Consider the following 14,974-nt stretch of genomic DNA (forward strand, 5'->3'; position numbering starts at 1 on the left):
ACCCAGTCTCAATCACTGTCTCAGTATACCCTGGGGATCAAACTTGGGTCTGAACTCCAGTCCGAGTCTGCCTAAGCAGGCGCTTTAATCTGCCATCTGGCCAGCCCTTTCAACAAGTTTTTTTATTTGTCTTTTTTAGACATAGCCTTGCTATGTAGTCCAGGTTGGCCTTGAACTCACTGCATAACCTAGACTGGACTCGAATTCATTGTGACCCTCCTGCCTCAGCCTCCCAAACACTGTTATAGCAGGCATATGCTACCATGACAAGCCAGCAAATTTTTTATTACCCTTTAATACTTGGTGTGTGCATTCATGTTTTGGGACAGGGTTTCCCTATATTGCATAAGCCGGCCTAGAATTCATCATCTTCCTGCCTCAGCCTCCCAGTATCTGGAACTACAGGATTGTGGTTCTGCACCTGGGAAATTCTTAATGCAAACCGCATAACAGCAGCTCTGAGTAAGGCTCTTTTCTTTAGAATGAAATAAGGTTCCCAGTAGAACAAAGTCCAATGGGTTACAATTTTAAAGATCCAAGAGCTTGGTCCTCGGGGAGAAAGCAGCAGGAGGGCAACAGGGAGGCGATTCCCAGGGGCAAGGACTGTGCTGCCGATTCCTGAATCACATCTTTGGATTGAGGCGTTGTCCTCATAATTTTACAAAACACTAAAACAAACAAACAAACAAAACCCCACTGCTCCCCCCACGATGTGCGTGGGCAGGACCAGCAGGTATCGTGCGGACTGGAACATTCTGCCAGGCTTCTGGCCCTGCTGATCCAGCAGGAAAATAAAAATTGCATGTGAATAAACAAATGTTAGCTGTCACCTATCAAGTAGATGTTGGGGCTGGGGAGATGGCTCAGTAAAATAAATGCTTGCCTGACCAGCACAAGGGCCTAAGTTCAAGCCCCAGTTCCACCAAAAAAAAAAAAAAAAAAGATGTTAAGTATCAGGCCAGAGAGATAGTTCAGCAGCATAAGCACCTGCAAGTGCAAAGTCCTAAGTTTGATCCCTGGTATTAAAAAAAAAGAGGAGACGGAAAAGAGGGGGAGGGGGAGAAAGAAGGAAGAAGAAGGGGGGATGTTAAGTATTAAAGGGATCATAATCTGGGGAGCAAAATGTCTGAGAACCGTTATCCCCGGGTTAATGTCAGGTTCAAGTGGATTTATATACACAGAGTTGTGTCGAACAGCAGAATTATAATCAACTAAAAAGATTACAAGTGTAAAGGGCCAGCAAGATAGCTCAGCATACTAAGCCCCTGCTTAGGCAAGCACAGGGAGTGGAGTTCAGTCCTCAGTACCACATGCTGTACTAGCCCTGCCCCTGGGTACACTGAGCCAGCCACTGAAACTAGGCGTGGTGGGTGCACACCTGTAATCCCAGCGCTGGGGAGGCTGAAAAGAGGAGGACCACTACGAGTCCACCTGAGCTGTGTAGTGAGACCCGGTACCAGATAACTAATTAATTACAAAACAATTTAAAAAAAAAAAGAGAGAGAGAACTCACAAGGTGGGGAGCAGGTGAGGCAATAAGGTTACAGGCGTAGTCGGTGGGGTGATACTGATTTAAAGGGGCTCAAATAGGGAGCAAGGGTTGGAGCCAGTGTACTCGGGCTAAGCAAGGACTTCTCCCCAAAGCGGTGGGTAAGGGGCTCTGGGCCCCGGCCCAAGGTGACTGATGCCATCTTAGGACATCAGCCGCCGCGGCGCATCCGCAGCGGAAGCACACCGGTGAGCAGTTCCTTCTCTTGAAGCCTGGCCTCCAGGAATGCACCTCCAGCCACAGCTGTCATCTGCGCTGACCTCCGGAGATCCCAGCCCTGCCTGCCTGCCTGGCTGAATCTCTGCCTGACTTGGCTGTCCACGGTACTGGGGGAATCATTCTGGAGCACAGCAAGAGTGCAGACCGGCTCTCTCAGCTCTGCAGTCCTCGTGTTATAATTCTTTTGTTTGTTTTTGCGGTATCCAGAGACTGAACTCGGGACCCTGCGCTTGCTAGGCATATAAGTCTTGAAATAGGCGTAACCTCTAATAGACATCACAAGATGATTTTAAAAATCCATGAAGGGATGGGGCAGGCCAGATAGCTCAGTGGATTAAAGTGCCTGCTTAGGCAGAGTGCAGGGACCGGGGTTCGATACCCAGCACCACAAATAGAGCCGGCCCTGGAAGTGTGGGGAAAAATCTGAGGTGAGCCAAAACTTACTTGTATTTGACGATCCTTTGGGCCTGCCGGAACCCCCTGTTCCCAATCCTAGGGCATAGCCAGGATCCTCCCGTTTTCAGGCACCCGGAGCTTGCTCCCCCACTTCCTGGGGTCTGCTCTGGATTCACCACACCCATCCCTTCACAGCGGGCAAACCCACTCCAGGCAGGCAGGAGGCTGGCCCTAGTGAGCAACAGGATCAGCAAAGCCAATCATTCCCGACCCAGCTGCCCTCAGACAGGAAGCTGGAATCCGAGAGGCGAGAGGCGCTACCAGCGCGGCCTGGGGGTCAGATGCCCGGAGGGCTGGGCTCTGCCCTTTCTTACCATCACGCTGTCCTAGGGCTGCAGGGAGTGACTGCTGTAGGGCAGTAGGGGCGAAGGCTCCACCCGGGAAGGCTGCAGTTGCAGCTCTGAGGCCCAAACTCTATTTTAGCTCAGGAATGCGTGGTGGTTCCGCCTTCTGTAACCCAAGCACCCACTTCTCTCTCACAACACTTGCGCCAGGACAGACAGTTCCGTACCAGGCAGGGACTTGGGAAACACCCTCTCATCTTCTAAAAGCCGCTCAGGGGTGAGGAAGAAGAATGCAGCCCTGAGAGGAGGGCAGGGCAGGGAACAGTGCCTTGCTGAGGGTGTGGAGGGGACACCCGGCTCGACAGCTTCTCGTGGATCCTCAGCTCGGGGGGAGAGAGAGGAAGAGCCCCCCTCCAACTACAAGTGTTCTGCTGATGGACTTGGTGAATTTACTTTTTTTTTTAAATTTTAGTACGGGGTCTACAGGGCCTCACTATGCACACTGGATGGTCTGCCTCCCAAGAGCTGGGATTACAGGCGCGTGCCACCACGCCTAGTCTCAATCGCCCTCTCAGCGCACCAGGCTTGGCACTGGGGATCGAACCCCAGTCGGCCGCTGCATCTGCCTGAGCAGGCACTTTAATCCGCTGAGCTATTTAGCCGGCCTGAATTCATTTTTGGAAAGGTGGGTGAATGGGAGGGTTCTTAATACTGTGACACCTTAGCTCTAGGTAAGAAAAAATGTTTTTTCCACTACTGGAAATTGAACTTCGGACCTTGCACTTGCCAGGCAGGCGTGTGCCACTGAACTATATACCCGGCCCTGAGGACAACATTTTTAGGCTGCCTGACTCTGTGTGATCGTAAGGTGTGACTAGTTTGGGATTTAGTTCTTTTGGAAGTTGTGACACCAGCTGTAGGATTCACAGTTTCTGTAGATGTCTTATTCCCCACCCAACTTTTTGTCCCCAGAGACATGACAAACCCAGGCACAGCACTAACAGGCAGGAGGCTGCAGCCCAGGTGCAGATCTCTGACTACTGTTTTAGGAGTTATTTTGTTTTGCTTTCAACATTAAGAGTTAAAGAAGAATCTCAACACCGAGTCATGTCAAAGTTTAATACTCTGGAAAAAAATACTGAGTGCTATTTTCTTTTTTAAAATATTTATTTATTTATTGTGTGTGTGTGGCCAGCTCAGCCCACCAGGGGGCGGGGCTGGCTGGCACGTGGTGCTGGGGGATTAAACCGCAGTCCCTCTGCTTTGCTGAGCTTGTTCTAAGTAGGTGCTTTAGACCACTGAGCCATCTCACCAGCCCTCTGAGAGCTATTTTCTTTGCAGCTGGAGACCATCGCTCTGGGGTCCGAATCCTCCAGGAACCACACTGTATCAAAACTAGAACCTGCTTGGTGCCTGTGCATGCTAGACACGTGCTCACCCAGTCAGCAACATCCGAGCCCTCGAAGTGTCAGACTGGTCGTTTCAGCTTCTTTGGCTGAGACATGTGGGCTGCGTTCCTGCCTTGGTCTTGCTATCAGAGCCACCTCCTTGTCCCGGGGAAGGCACTCCCACCGCTCCCCGTGGCCCCACTCTTTGAAAAACTGGCTTGTACTCTTCCTGCTCAGGGGTTACTCTCGCTTTTTCACATAGCTGTATTGTCACCTTAATAAAACATTTAAAAACTGGGCATGGTGGCACATTCCTGTAATCCCAGCGCTCAGGAGGCTGAGGCAGGAGTGTTATAGGTAACCAAATTAGATAGAAATATTATAGGCAGTCAGACAGGGCCAGGCCCTCGTAGCAGACAGCACAGATGAGATGCCTTACAACTGTGGGAGGGGCAGATGATCCTGCGGTGAAGCAGACCTAAAGACCTAAAGGCCAAACAAATGCTAAGAGTAGCACCTGGGACTGATATTCTAAATAGGTATCTATCACCTGGAAAGACCCAAGTGAGTCACTAGCCCAACCCCCAACAGAAAGAGACCCTGTCCCGGATTCCAACCCCCCAACAGGAAAAGACCCTGTCCCATATTCATGCCTGCTTGCTATGTGACTCGCTTTCCCATTTGATACTGGATTTAATCAGTTTTACCTGAGCAATGGTGCTTGTAATCCTATTGGTTGACCATAGTTTTGTCCCACCTCCTGCCCACCTAAGCGAGTTCCCATTCTCTCCACCTTAGCCCCACAAGGTTTTACACTATAGAAGTTCCTGGAAGAGACAGCTTCCTGGGGAACTACTTGCTTAGGCCCCCCTCCTGTCCTTCTCTTGGACACAAGCTTTCTTTCTCTCAATAAATATATTCTGTTCATAACCTCCGTTTTTTGCTAAAATTTATTCTTCGGTTTTAGAGAACATGAACTCGTGCAGGTCAGGTGGGGAGATTGTTTTTCTCTATGTCATTTGGAGGTTCCCTATATAGTTTGGAGGTCACCCACGTGAGACCAGTTTTTCTCCCTGTATCAGGAGGATCCTTGAGTTCAAGACCAGTATGGACTACAACGTGAGCTCAAGGCCAGCCCGAACTGCATTGAAAGACCTTGTCTCCAAAGGGGGAAAAACAAAACAACAAAATTGAATACTAAATAAGCCACCTGTACTTGTAAAGCCCGTATGATACACTGGCTTACCTCTCCCAGATCCTCCAAGTTTGTGAATTCTCTCCCTGGCCATACAAAAGCAAACAAAGCCAACAAACAATGTAGGTTTTTAGAAATTGTCGTATTTTTTATTTTTATTTTTTGGTGGAACTGGGGATTGAACTCAGGTCCTTGCGCTTGATGGGGAAGCGCTTATTCTACTAAGCCATCTCCCTGGCCCCATATTTATTCTTTTAAAAAGGCACTTACTCCAGTGTGAGCGTAACAGATGCTTTGGGGAGGAATTTGATATATTCTTTATAATTAAGGGTATCACATCAATAGCTTCTAAGTAAGCAGCTGCTGCAGTGTATGGTGGCATTTTCCACGAGCCGCGTCTCATGATGCAAGCTTGCTCCTGATTCCCTGGAATCAATGGGTCTGCAAAACAAAAGGATTCTAACTTTATGTGGCGTGTCAGAAAATCACTACACATTAATAAACCCGGTTGGGGTAAGAGCTGGCAATGAAGAGCTCCAGCTGACAGTCTGTTCATTCCGCAGTTCTGGGGACTGACCCAAAGGCCTCGGTACTGAGCGACATACTTGGCCCTTTTTATTTACTTTGGGCCATTGTCTTGCTAAGAAAACGCCCAAGCCAGTCTCAAACTCTCAATTCTCCTAGCTCAGGCTCCCAGCCTGGTGGGACTACCGTTACAGACCACCATGTCTAACATCTCAAGTACTTTTTTTAACAACTCAATATTTAAAAAAAAAAAAAAAAAGCTCATTTGTAGCAGTACTTAGTGTCCAACAGAACGCGCTCTGTCTGCTAAACAATATCTCGACTGCAGTTTCTCTTACTGTTGGTGGATCGATAATGACACGGCACAGCCATTACCACCGTGGCAACAGTACCGTATCAGAGGAACATTGCACACGGCACCGCTGGCCCTCGAGCGGCCATGCCTCAGCTTCCTCTGGAGTATGCTTTCTCTGCCCGTCTGGTGCGCTCCAGGGTACCGCCAACCCCGCGCGGCCCCAAACTGCAGAGCAGACAGCGCTGGGCGGATGAGTCCTGCTCTTCGGATTCATCCGTGTCAACACGGAGCCACCGAGCAGGTGCTATGCACTGCGCTAGCCTGCGACGAGATCTCAAGCGACGATCTGCACAAAGGCGAGGAGAGCAGATAGGAGGCTTGCTCTGCTTCCTAAGGGCCCCAGCCGGCTATCTGCCACCCGCTTCTCACGCTAGGGACAAGCTTTGGGCGCCCAGACTCCCAGGACATTCCCTGCTGACACGATGCGGTTCTGCATTTGCTGTTTTCTCTTTTCACGTTCTCCCACACCCCCGGGCTGGTTCACGACTTCCTAGTTCAAGCGATCCTCCTGCCTCAGCTTCGGCGCTGAGACTGCATGTGCGTCTCCCTCCTGTGCCCGGCCTGCAGTCCTTGGTGCAACAAACCTTTCCTGCGACCCGGCGCGTGGGCACAGGTGGACTGGAGGGCCGCGAGGACCGAAACCCAGAGGTCACACGGGAGCACGTGCCACATTACTAAGATGCATAGAAACCGCCCTTGGCTGTCCAGCCGCGCGGCCTGATCCCCAGCCCCCACGTGCGCGGCGGGACGACGCAGCAGCCCGCGGTCTCCCCAGCCCCAAACACCGGAGACCGAGGAAGTTCGCGCACCCTGGGAAGCGCCGGCGTCCTACTTCGCAGACCGCCGGCGGCACAGGAAGCGGAACCTCCCCCTGAAGCGACCCCGTCCCGGCGTGCCTCGGAACGGCGGAGCCCCGCCCAGCGCCTTGGCTCGGTGTCCGGGAGCAGCCTAGCTGGCCGCGTCCGCTCTCGGGAGGAAAGTCGTCTGGCCGGAGTTCCAGCTCTCTATGCCCTCGGCGTGGACGCTGATGAACATTCACTTCTCCAATCAACTGACAAAGCGGGTGCAGACGGCCAATGGAATGCATGCGGGAGGCGGGCCGGGCAGCTACCGCCCACCAGCAGAAATAAGCAACCTGATTGGTAGCAGCGAGTGCTTGCAGTTGTCCAGTCACGGAGAGCAGCCTGGAGCTAGCCCAATGAAAGCCTCCGGGGGGCGGGCCGGGCCGCCAGGGGCCTGGACGCGGCTCCTGGAGGGCGCACAGGTTCCGGGCACTCGGGGGCTCCTTCGGGCGAGCGGTGATGAGTGGGGCGCTGCGCCGCACGGCGGCGGCTCTGCTCCGCTGGGGCCGTGGCCCCGGCGGCGTCGGCCTGCAGGGTGCAGGCGTGCGGGCGGCGGGCTCGGGCGCTGGCGGTGGCCAGGCGGAGCAGCTGGACGCGCTGGTTAAGAAGGACAAGGTGGTGGTCTTCCTCAAGGGGACGCCGGAGCAACCCCAGTGTGGCTTCAGCAACGCCGTGGTGCAGATCCTGCGGCTGCACGGCGTCCGCGACTACGCGGCCTACAACGTGCTGGACGACCCTGACCTCCGGCAAGGTCAGGCCGCGGGCGAGGGTCCTGCTGCGCCGCACTTCGGGGTCGCCTGGGTCCCCGGGCTCCAGTTAACGTTAGGGCTTGGAGATTTGCTCTGGGCAGAGGATAGGGCGAGGGAGTCAAAAGTTGAACGAATCTTGAGGGGCTGGAGCCCTGCTTGGGTTGTGGTTCCGTCCTAGGGGCTCCCTGACCTCTTCCTGGTGAAGTGGACATTTCGGGGCGGTTGTCTCGAGTGGGGCCGAGGAGGGTGGCCAGCAGCGTGTCTCCCTGCCTTGTAGGGCTGGGGAAGTGGGAGCAAAGCTCACAGTGGTTCTCCCTACGAGGTAGATACTTCGGGAATACTCGGGCTGGAAAGCGATTGGCCTGTTTTTGAGAGCGGCGGCCCTTCCGTCCAGCCTGTCATGCCTGGGGCCTGTGCTTGTAGTGGCTCGAGGGCAGAACCTTTGGTTTTAGATGCTCGTGCACCCGGAGCAAAGTGGGGGTCCGGGGCCTGAAGGGGCTTCTGGGACCCAGGAGAACTCTCTTCGCCAGGCTTTGGAGCCGGAGCGGGCAGGAGCCTGAGAAGCGAGTGGAGGGAGAAGGGTTTTTTTTTGGCTCGCTCAGAATGCCTTCAGGGCAGGTTTGGCCGGCTTGAGTTGTGGGGATCGAACCACAGCAACCTGAGCCTGACTGCTTTGTTGAAGCAGCCACTTAAAGAACTGAGCTAAGGGGCAGGCCCCCAAGTGGAGGGAAAGAGGGGGCCTGGCAGGACTTTGGCATGTTTAAGCACTGTACCTTCCTAGTGTTCTCTCTTCCGTGGGGGTAGGGAGAAATGGCCAGGGACAGGAGGATCCTGTGCTTCTCTGCCAGGCTTGGTTGGGGTAGGTGGAGAAATGGGAAGAGGACAGGGTCCCCCATGTCTGCCGGGTTACGGTGCCCGGACTCCAGGTTCTGTGGTTGTAGGGACTGTTACTCGGATTGGAAATTACTAGCCAGCGTCCTTGGCACAGTTTTTGGAGGGAAGGAGAAAATTAAAATATAAAGACAGTACATATCCTCTCATCTGGCGCAGAAAGTACCCAGTAAATGGTAGCTATTTTACTGTCACTGTTTGGTTTTCAAAGTCTGCGTCTGCTATAATTTCTGAGTCTTACAAAACTCCGTGGTTGCCAATCCTCACTTTGCTCCGGGCAGTGGTTTTAGGGGGTGGAGCACAGGAGGCACATTAAGTGGAGGAGAGAAGGTTTATGCCATTTAAACATGTTCCACTCATAACGGTTCTTCCCGTGCAGCCGGAGTTCGCTGGTTTCAAAGCTTGGCTTTATCACGCACAGAGGTCTCTGTGGTCACTCGGCAGCAGCTTCTTGCCTTCAAAGATAAGGGTAGTTGCAGTCTCTCAGCCGAATCTTGCTGTGGGTCGCACACAAATTCCCGGTATAACCATTAACAAAAAATTAGTGGTGCTGACATCTTGCTTAGTACAATGTTTCGAGAACCTTTGGTATGTGAATTTATTTCTTCTGCTTAGGTATAAACTGGACATGAGACACCCTGAACAGGGCTAATAAGCTGAAGGTGGCAGCAGAAATAAGCTGATTACTAGCAACGCTCATGTTTCTGTTTTTCATGTGACATGGCCTCTGATCTGTGTCCTTGAGCATTTAAACAGTAGCAGGAGGAATTTAACCCTTATATTGCTTTACTGTTAGATTTTGCCTGATTGGATTATTTTGGTTAATAAATATGTTCTTAAATGTTGAGTGTAGTATACACCTTAGTTTTTGCAATACAGTACTGAGGATTCATTGCAGGGCCTTCCCACAGAGCTACATCCCTAGCCTCTTAAAAATATTTTGAGACAGGAGCTCACCAAATTGCTGAATTGCCCAGGCGGGGCTCAAACCCGCAGTCCTTCTGCCTCAGCCTGCCAGAGCGCAGGGTGTGTTGCTTGGAAGAGTGAAGATTAACGTCACAGTCAGAAGGGGGCCCAGCTGCGTAAGTGTTTCCCACAGTAGGCCCTGCCTTAGCCACAGCACACTTCATAGCTGGAAGACTTCATTCCTTTGCGGCTGATGGGCTGCTCTGTGCTGATGGGCTGCTGTGTGCTTGCTTTGGGCAGACTGCTCACCTTTCCTAGCCCTGTCCCTGAGTCGCAGCAGCAGGGCTCCCAAAGAATTGACCCTTCCTTTTTCCTGGGGCCGGAGAAGGTGAGCCTTAGAGGGTCGGAAGCCCAGCCCCTGGGGTCTAGGTGTATGGAGTGCAGCAGCCTTCTTACCTTCCTTTGTATCTGCTGTGTACTCTGCCCAGAGAGCCTCCTGCCAGACTCTGATCGGATCGTGGAGAAATGCCAGAGCACCAAGCGCCTCCAGCCGCTGCCTTTGTTCCTGTAATTGAGATCTGCTTGCCTGTGCCTGGTGTGCCAGGTGTTTGTCCTCCGGATAGCAGGGCTTATGCAACTGCCTGTGACACACGTTCGAGGCTTGCGCAAAGCAGGCTTTCCATGAAAAGTTCCTTTGTTTTGAGACAGGGTCTCCATAGGTAGGCCAGGTTGGCCTTGAACTCTTTTTTTTTTTTTTTTTTGCAGAACCGGGGATTGAACTCAGGCCCTTGCACTTGCCAGGGAAGCGCTCATTCCACTGAGCCATCTCCCCAGCCCCCTGGCCTTGAACTCTTGATTCTCCTGCCTAAGCCTCCCAAGTCATAGGATTTCAAGGAATGTCTTAATGAATAAAAAAAGGCTTCTTTTATTTATCATCATGTTTTGAGCTCTTCTGTGCTAATATACATTTTAAGAGTTCTACTGGTTTAAAAATGATCGCTGTGAGGAACAGTGTCTGACAGAATAGGGATTTAAATCCGTGTTTAGTGAATAACTGCTATCCTATTATTTTTTCATTTATTTCTAAATTTCTAGTTGCTTATGGTCATCCATACGTGTAGGGCACAGTGTGACATTTCAGTGTGCGTCTACCGTATGCACTCGAGGCTATGGTTTGCCACCTCCAGATTGAAGAGAAGGACCTCTGCACACGTGTGTCAGGAGCCTGTGCAACTTGATCACTATAGTATGATTCATATGGGTGGAAGGCTGACCAGTGGGATTGTGGTCTGTTAGTAGCGCCCTGGGTAAGCAGAGTGTAAGTGTAGAAAACTAAATTTTAGTTCCAATGATCTAAAATGGCTAAATCTCAGAAAAACAGTGTTTAGTCAAAAAGTAACTTGCAAGCTAGGCGTAGTGGCTTCGCTCCTATAAACGCAGCCAGCGCTTGGGTGGCTGAGGCAGGAAGGTCATAAACTGGGCACCAGCCTGACTGTGTAGCGAGGCCCTATTTATTTATTTATTTTTATTTTTATTTTTTTCAAAGTTTTATTGATAAACAGATAGCAATGAGACAGTTTCAAATCCAATCGGAAGTACAGTTTCAACAAATAATACACTGCATATATTCTTCTTAGTGGTTAATTGCTGTACAAGATGCGGACTTGTGATACTATTTACAAACACCATTAGAACAAATCATTCTATTTATTAAGAGAATGCAACTATATATCTATCCCAACCACTTTGAATACACAGACACAAAATGGACATTCATAGTTATACCCCATTTTTCCTAAGTTCCGTTATTGAATATTATAGGTGTGTAAACTCAGCAAAATATTCTAAAAGAGTCCAGTGCGAGGCCCTATTTAAAAACAAACAAAAAACAAGTTACAAGGAGTAATTATGGCCTAATGTGTAAATGCCATTTGTGTCCGTATATGTTCCTGACAGAAGACAGCCCCGTACTTTGCAGGCCCTTGTGTGGTGCAGGAGGCCTGTAATCTGTAGGCTGCCCGTGGTGAGGGACCTAGCTAGCCTGTGACTCGGAGCCCGGATGTAAAGCCTGGCTGCACCCCATGCCAACACCGGGGCTTTGGGTAGGGGCTGCTTGACCTCTCTGGGCCTAAGCTGCTTCTGTAAAGTGGGTAATTCTACCTACCTTGTGTGACTGGAGAAGAGTTTTGCAGAAAATACTTCACAGATAGAAAACCCAGGGACCCTGACCCGTAGCTCAGCGAGTGGAACCTGTGGGAGTGTGTGGCACACTCAGCTTGCAGAGCTCCTGCGGGTTTTCTCTGTGCTTCTCCAGGCCTTGCTGGGGAGTGTGGCAGAGGATATGGGCGTGGAGCTAACGTCCACATTGGGGCTGCGCTGTGAGGAGCTGAAAATCACTTCGTCAGTTTGATCGCATTTAACCTTCATAGGAAATCTCTGGGGTAATGTTCGTTGGGCTCATTTTGCAGGTGAGAAAACAGGCTGGGATTACAAGAGGCCTTTACCAGCTGGCAAGGGGGGCTGCCACCTTTCAGTCAGAGCCCTCTGCCAGCCACCATGTCCCTTTCTCTTCTGTGGTTCGTCACTGCTGTAGCACAGCTGGGCAGGTGGGGCACGCCTGTAATCCCAGCACTCTAGAGGCCAAGGCGGGAGGCTGAGGCGGGAAGATGGGAAGATCGTTGAGAGCTTGAGAACAGCCTGGGCTACAAAGTGAGCTCAAGGCCAGCCTGAACTGAATAGCGAGACCCTGTCTCAAAAAGACAGGGGAAAAAAAAAAAAAAATTGTAGCACAAACCAAAAATGGTTGGCAGAAATTTATTGTGGCGGGCTGTATTACTGATTAAAAGAAATAGATACAGCATGTGTGCACGTAAAACACCCCCCTGTACAAAGATATTTAGGAAAGCTCAGGTCTGATAGAATTAAAAAGAGCAACTCTTTCAACACCTGCACTTGTCTGGGCAGGAGAGGCTTGTACCAGGCATTGGTGTAAAGTAAGCGCCCTGCTTTGTGAGACGCCTCCAGCCCTTCGCAGGCAGCCTGCCAATTGAACGAGACTGTGAACATGAAAGCCGGGCTGGGGATGTCCTCAGTGCAGAGGCCTTGGGTCCAGTCCCGAGGACCCCTGTCACCCCCGCCCCCCAAAGAGAAAAGAAGACGACGCGTATAACCTGTGTGCAGCAAGTTTTGTTTCTGTAGCACTGCGCGTCAGAAGGGTGAAAAACTTGAATTCAGCAAGGGTTGTGGTGAAAGTTGTTTCCAGAATTAGAATTTACTCTTCATCAGCAGCTTCCAGTTGGTTTCTTTTCTTTCCTCTTCTTTTCTTTTCTTTTCTTTTCTTTTCTTTTCTTTTCTTTTCTTTTCCTTTCCTTTCTTTCTTTCTTTCTTTCTTTCTTTCTTTCTTTCTTTCTTTCAGCAGATACACAGAGGGCCTGAGAAGTGTGCTTTTGGAGGCTGGTGGTGCTGTGGCCTTCCCTCCCTCCCTTCATCCCTCCCTCCCTTCGTCCCTCCCTCCCTTCATCCCTCCCTCCGTCCCTCCTGGGGCTCGAACCCAGAGCCTGCTCATGCTCTCATTACCCAAACTCTAGCATTGAGCTCCGTCCCCAGTCCTGGCTGTGACCTCTTCTTTGTTTTTGTGAGGAGAAGGAACAGGGTCTCACTATAGCCCTGGCTGGCCTTGAACCCGAGGTCTTCCTGCCTCAACCACCCAGTGCTGCGTCATAGGCGGGGCCCTCACGCCTGGGCCTGGCCATTTCTTAAAGTATGATGTCTGGATGAGAAAGATAAAGCCAGTGGCTCAGGAGCTTTCTCTAGCCCTATCATTTAGAGCATAGTCGCTATGTTTATAGATAGCAATAACATTTAAGAGAAAAACATGGGCCGGCCTGATAGCTCAGCAGACTAAAGTGCCTGCTTAGGCAGAGGCAGCGGCTGGGGTTCAATCCCCAGCGTGTGGTGCAGGCCCAGCCCCTGGGGCGTGCTGAGACCTCAATTGAGACTGGGCGTGGTGGCGTGCACGTGTAATTCCAGTGCTTGAGAGGCTGAAAACAGGAGAATCACTAGGAGTCCAGTCTGTGTAGTGAGACCCTGTAGACTTTGTAGACCCTGTACCAAATACATTAGAGAGAGAGAGAGAGAGAGAGAGAGAGAGAGAGAGAGAGAGAGAAACACATTGTAAATTGCTGCTGTTACTTGTGATACTTGGAAATTTTATTTGGAAAATAAATTGTAATGAATTATAGAGATCAAGAATATCCACATAAAAGTCACCCACTTGGCTGGCTTATTTACATGAGTGTATTTTGCTTGAAGAACCTGTTTATGCTTTATCTGTGTGCTCATTGTGGTACTTTAAAATACCTGTCTGTATAGAAAAGCATCCCGTGTGTGGTCAGTGGTAGCACAGGGCGTTTCTCAGGGCGTCACTGTTAAAGATAAAAGCCAGCAGCGCAACATCTTGAGGACCTGTGGCGCCATCCGGGGAGGTGGGGACATGGTGGCCTGGGCCTCCTTTGCTTCCCTGAGAACATGACCGTGCCTGGGAAGGTTGTGGCTTTGTGCCTCTGGGAGTGTCCAGGTTCCCTTCTGTCAGAAGGGAGCACACCGTGGTGCTGAGCCCTCCTAGCCCAGCTCTTAGGAAAACTAGTGAGTGGGGATCACCAGTGGCGGACAAGTGACTGAGGCCCTGGGGTTTACAGTGGCCAGAGTCACTCACCTGTCGGTTTGAGGCTAAAACCCTTTGCTTCCAGGAGTGGGGCAGCGGGGAGGGATGGCGGGCTTGCTGTTGGGCAATGGAGAGGGTCGTGTTTACTTTGCTTATCCATGTGACTGCCTCAGTAACACAGCTCTGTTCCGTCCCCAGGCATTAAAGACTACTCCAACTGGCCCACCATCCCACAGGTGTACCTCAACGGCGAGTTTGTGGGGGGCTGTGACATCCTTCTGCAGATGCACCAGAATGGGGACCTGGTGGAAGAACTGAAAAAGCTGGGGATTCGCTCCGCCCTGTTAGATGAAACGAAAGACCAAGAGTCAAAGTGACCACTGGCTGGGCCTGGGCACAGAGACGCTGCCAGAAAAGCCTTATCCTGCTGTCCCCTGCTGTGGTGGCTGCTGGTCCTCCGGGCTTGGGAGTGCGGGTGCTTCCAGTTCGTCTGGTTTGGGGGCTAAGAGTGTCCTATTGTGAACTTCATGACAACCACTGCACTGTAACAGCTCACATTGCGTTATGATGTTTGCTATCACAGAATTTGTTCTTATGGCATCTTTTATTCTTACCTGACTCGGGAGCTGTTTGTGTCCACTGAAGAGTTACAGAGGAGAGGAAGAAGTGATAGTTGGGGGGGTGGTTTTTGTTTTTTTGTTTGTTTTTTTTTAAATAAACTGCCATTTCAGATAGCACGCATGTGAGTTATTCATCCAGAAGGTGCACACCTGTGGGATTCCCAGGCCTGGGCCTCTGTGGTGAGCAGCCGGCGTTGGTGCTCAGGCCTGCTGGTGACAGTGCTGCTGCAGGAGTGGGCTCTGGCAGCACTGCAGCCTCTGTAGGGAGGCAGGTGACCGGAAGGACATGGAGGGGGCCAGAACCGGGGAGGTGGCCTGCTGCCTGTCTCGGA

At 51.3% G+C, this 14,974-nt stretch overlaps 1 protein-coding gene and 1 non-coding gene across 2 annotated transcripts; one reads left to right on the forward strand and one right to left on the reverse strand.

Moving 5' to 3' along the window:
- Positions 1–5,879: 5,879 nt before the first annotated feature.
- On the reverse strand, positions 5,880–6,145 carry LOC111817803. Its single transcript, XR_002821917.1, has one exon.
- Positions 6,146–7,190: 1,045 nt separating this feature from the next.
- Positions 7,191–14,756, forward strand: Glrx5 (glutaredoxin 5). The gene is made up of 2 exons (XM_004635176.3): positions 7,191–7,564; positions 14,221–14,756. The coding sequence occupies exons 1-2, from the start codon at positions 7,273–7,275 to the stop codon at positions 14,397–14,399; spliced, it is 471 nt and encodes a 156-aa protein (XP_004635233.1). The 5' UTR covers positions 7,191–7,272; the 3' UTR covers positions 14,400–14,756.
- The last annotated feature ends 218 nt before the right edge of the window (positions 14,757–14,974 follow it).

This window comes from Octodon degus, unplaced genomic scaffold (genome assembly GCF_000260255.1).
Source record: "Octodon degus isolate 3935 unplaced genomic scaffold, OctDeg1.0 scaffold00070, whole genome shotgun sequence".
In the NCBI taxonomy this organism is placed as follows: Eukaryota; Metazoa; Chordata; class Mammalia; order Rodentia; family Octodontidae; genus Octodon; species Octodon degus.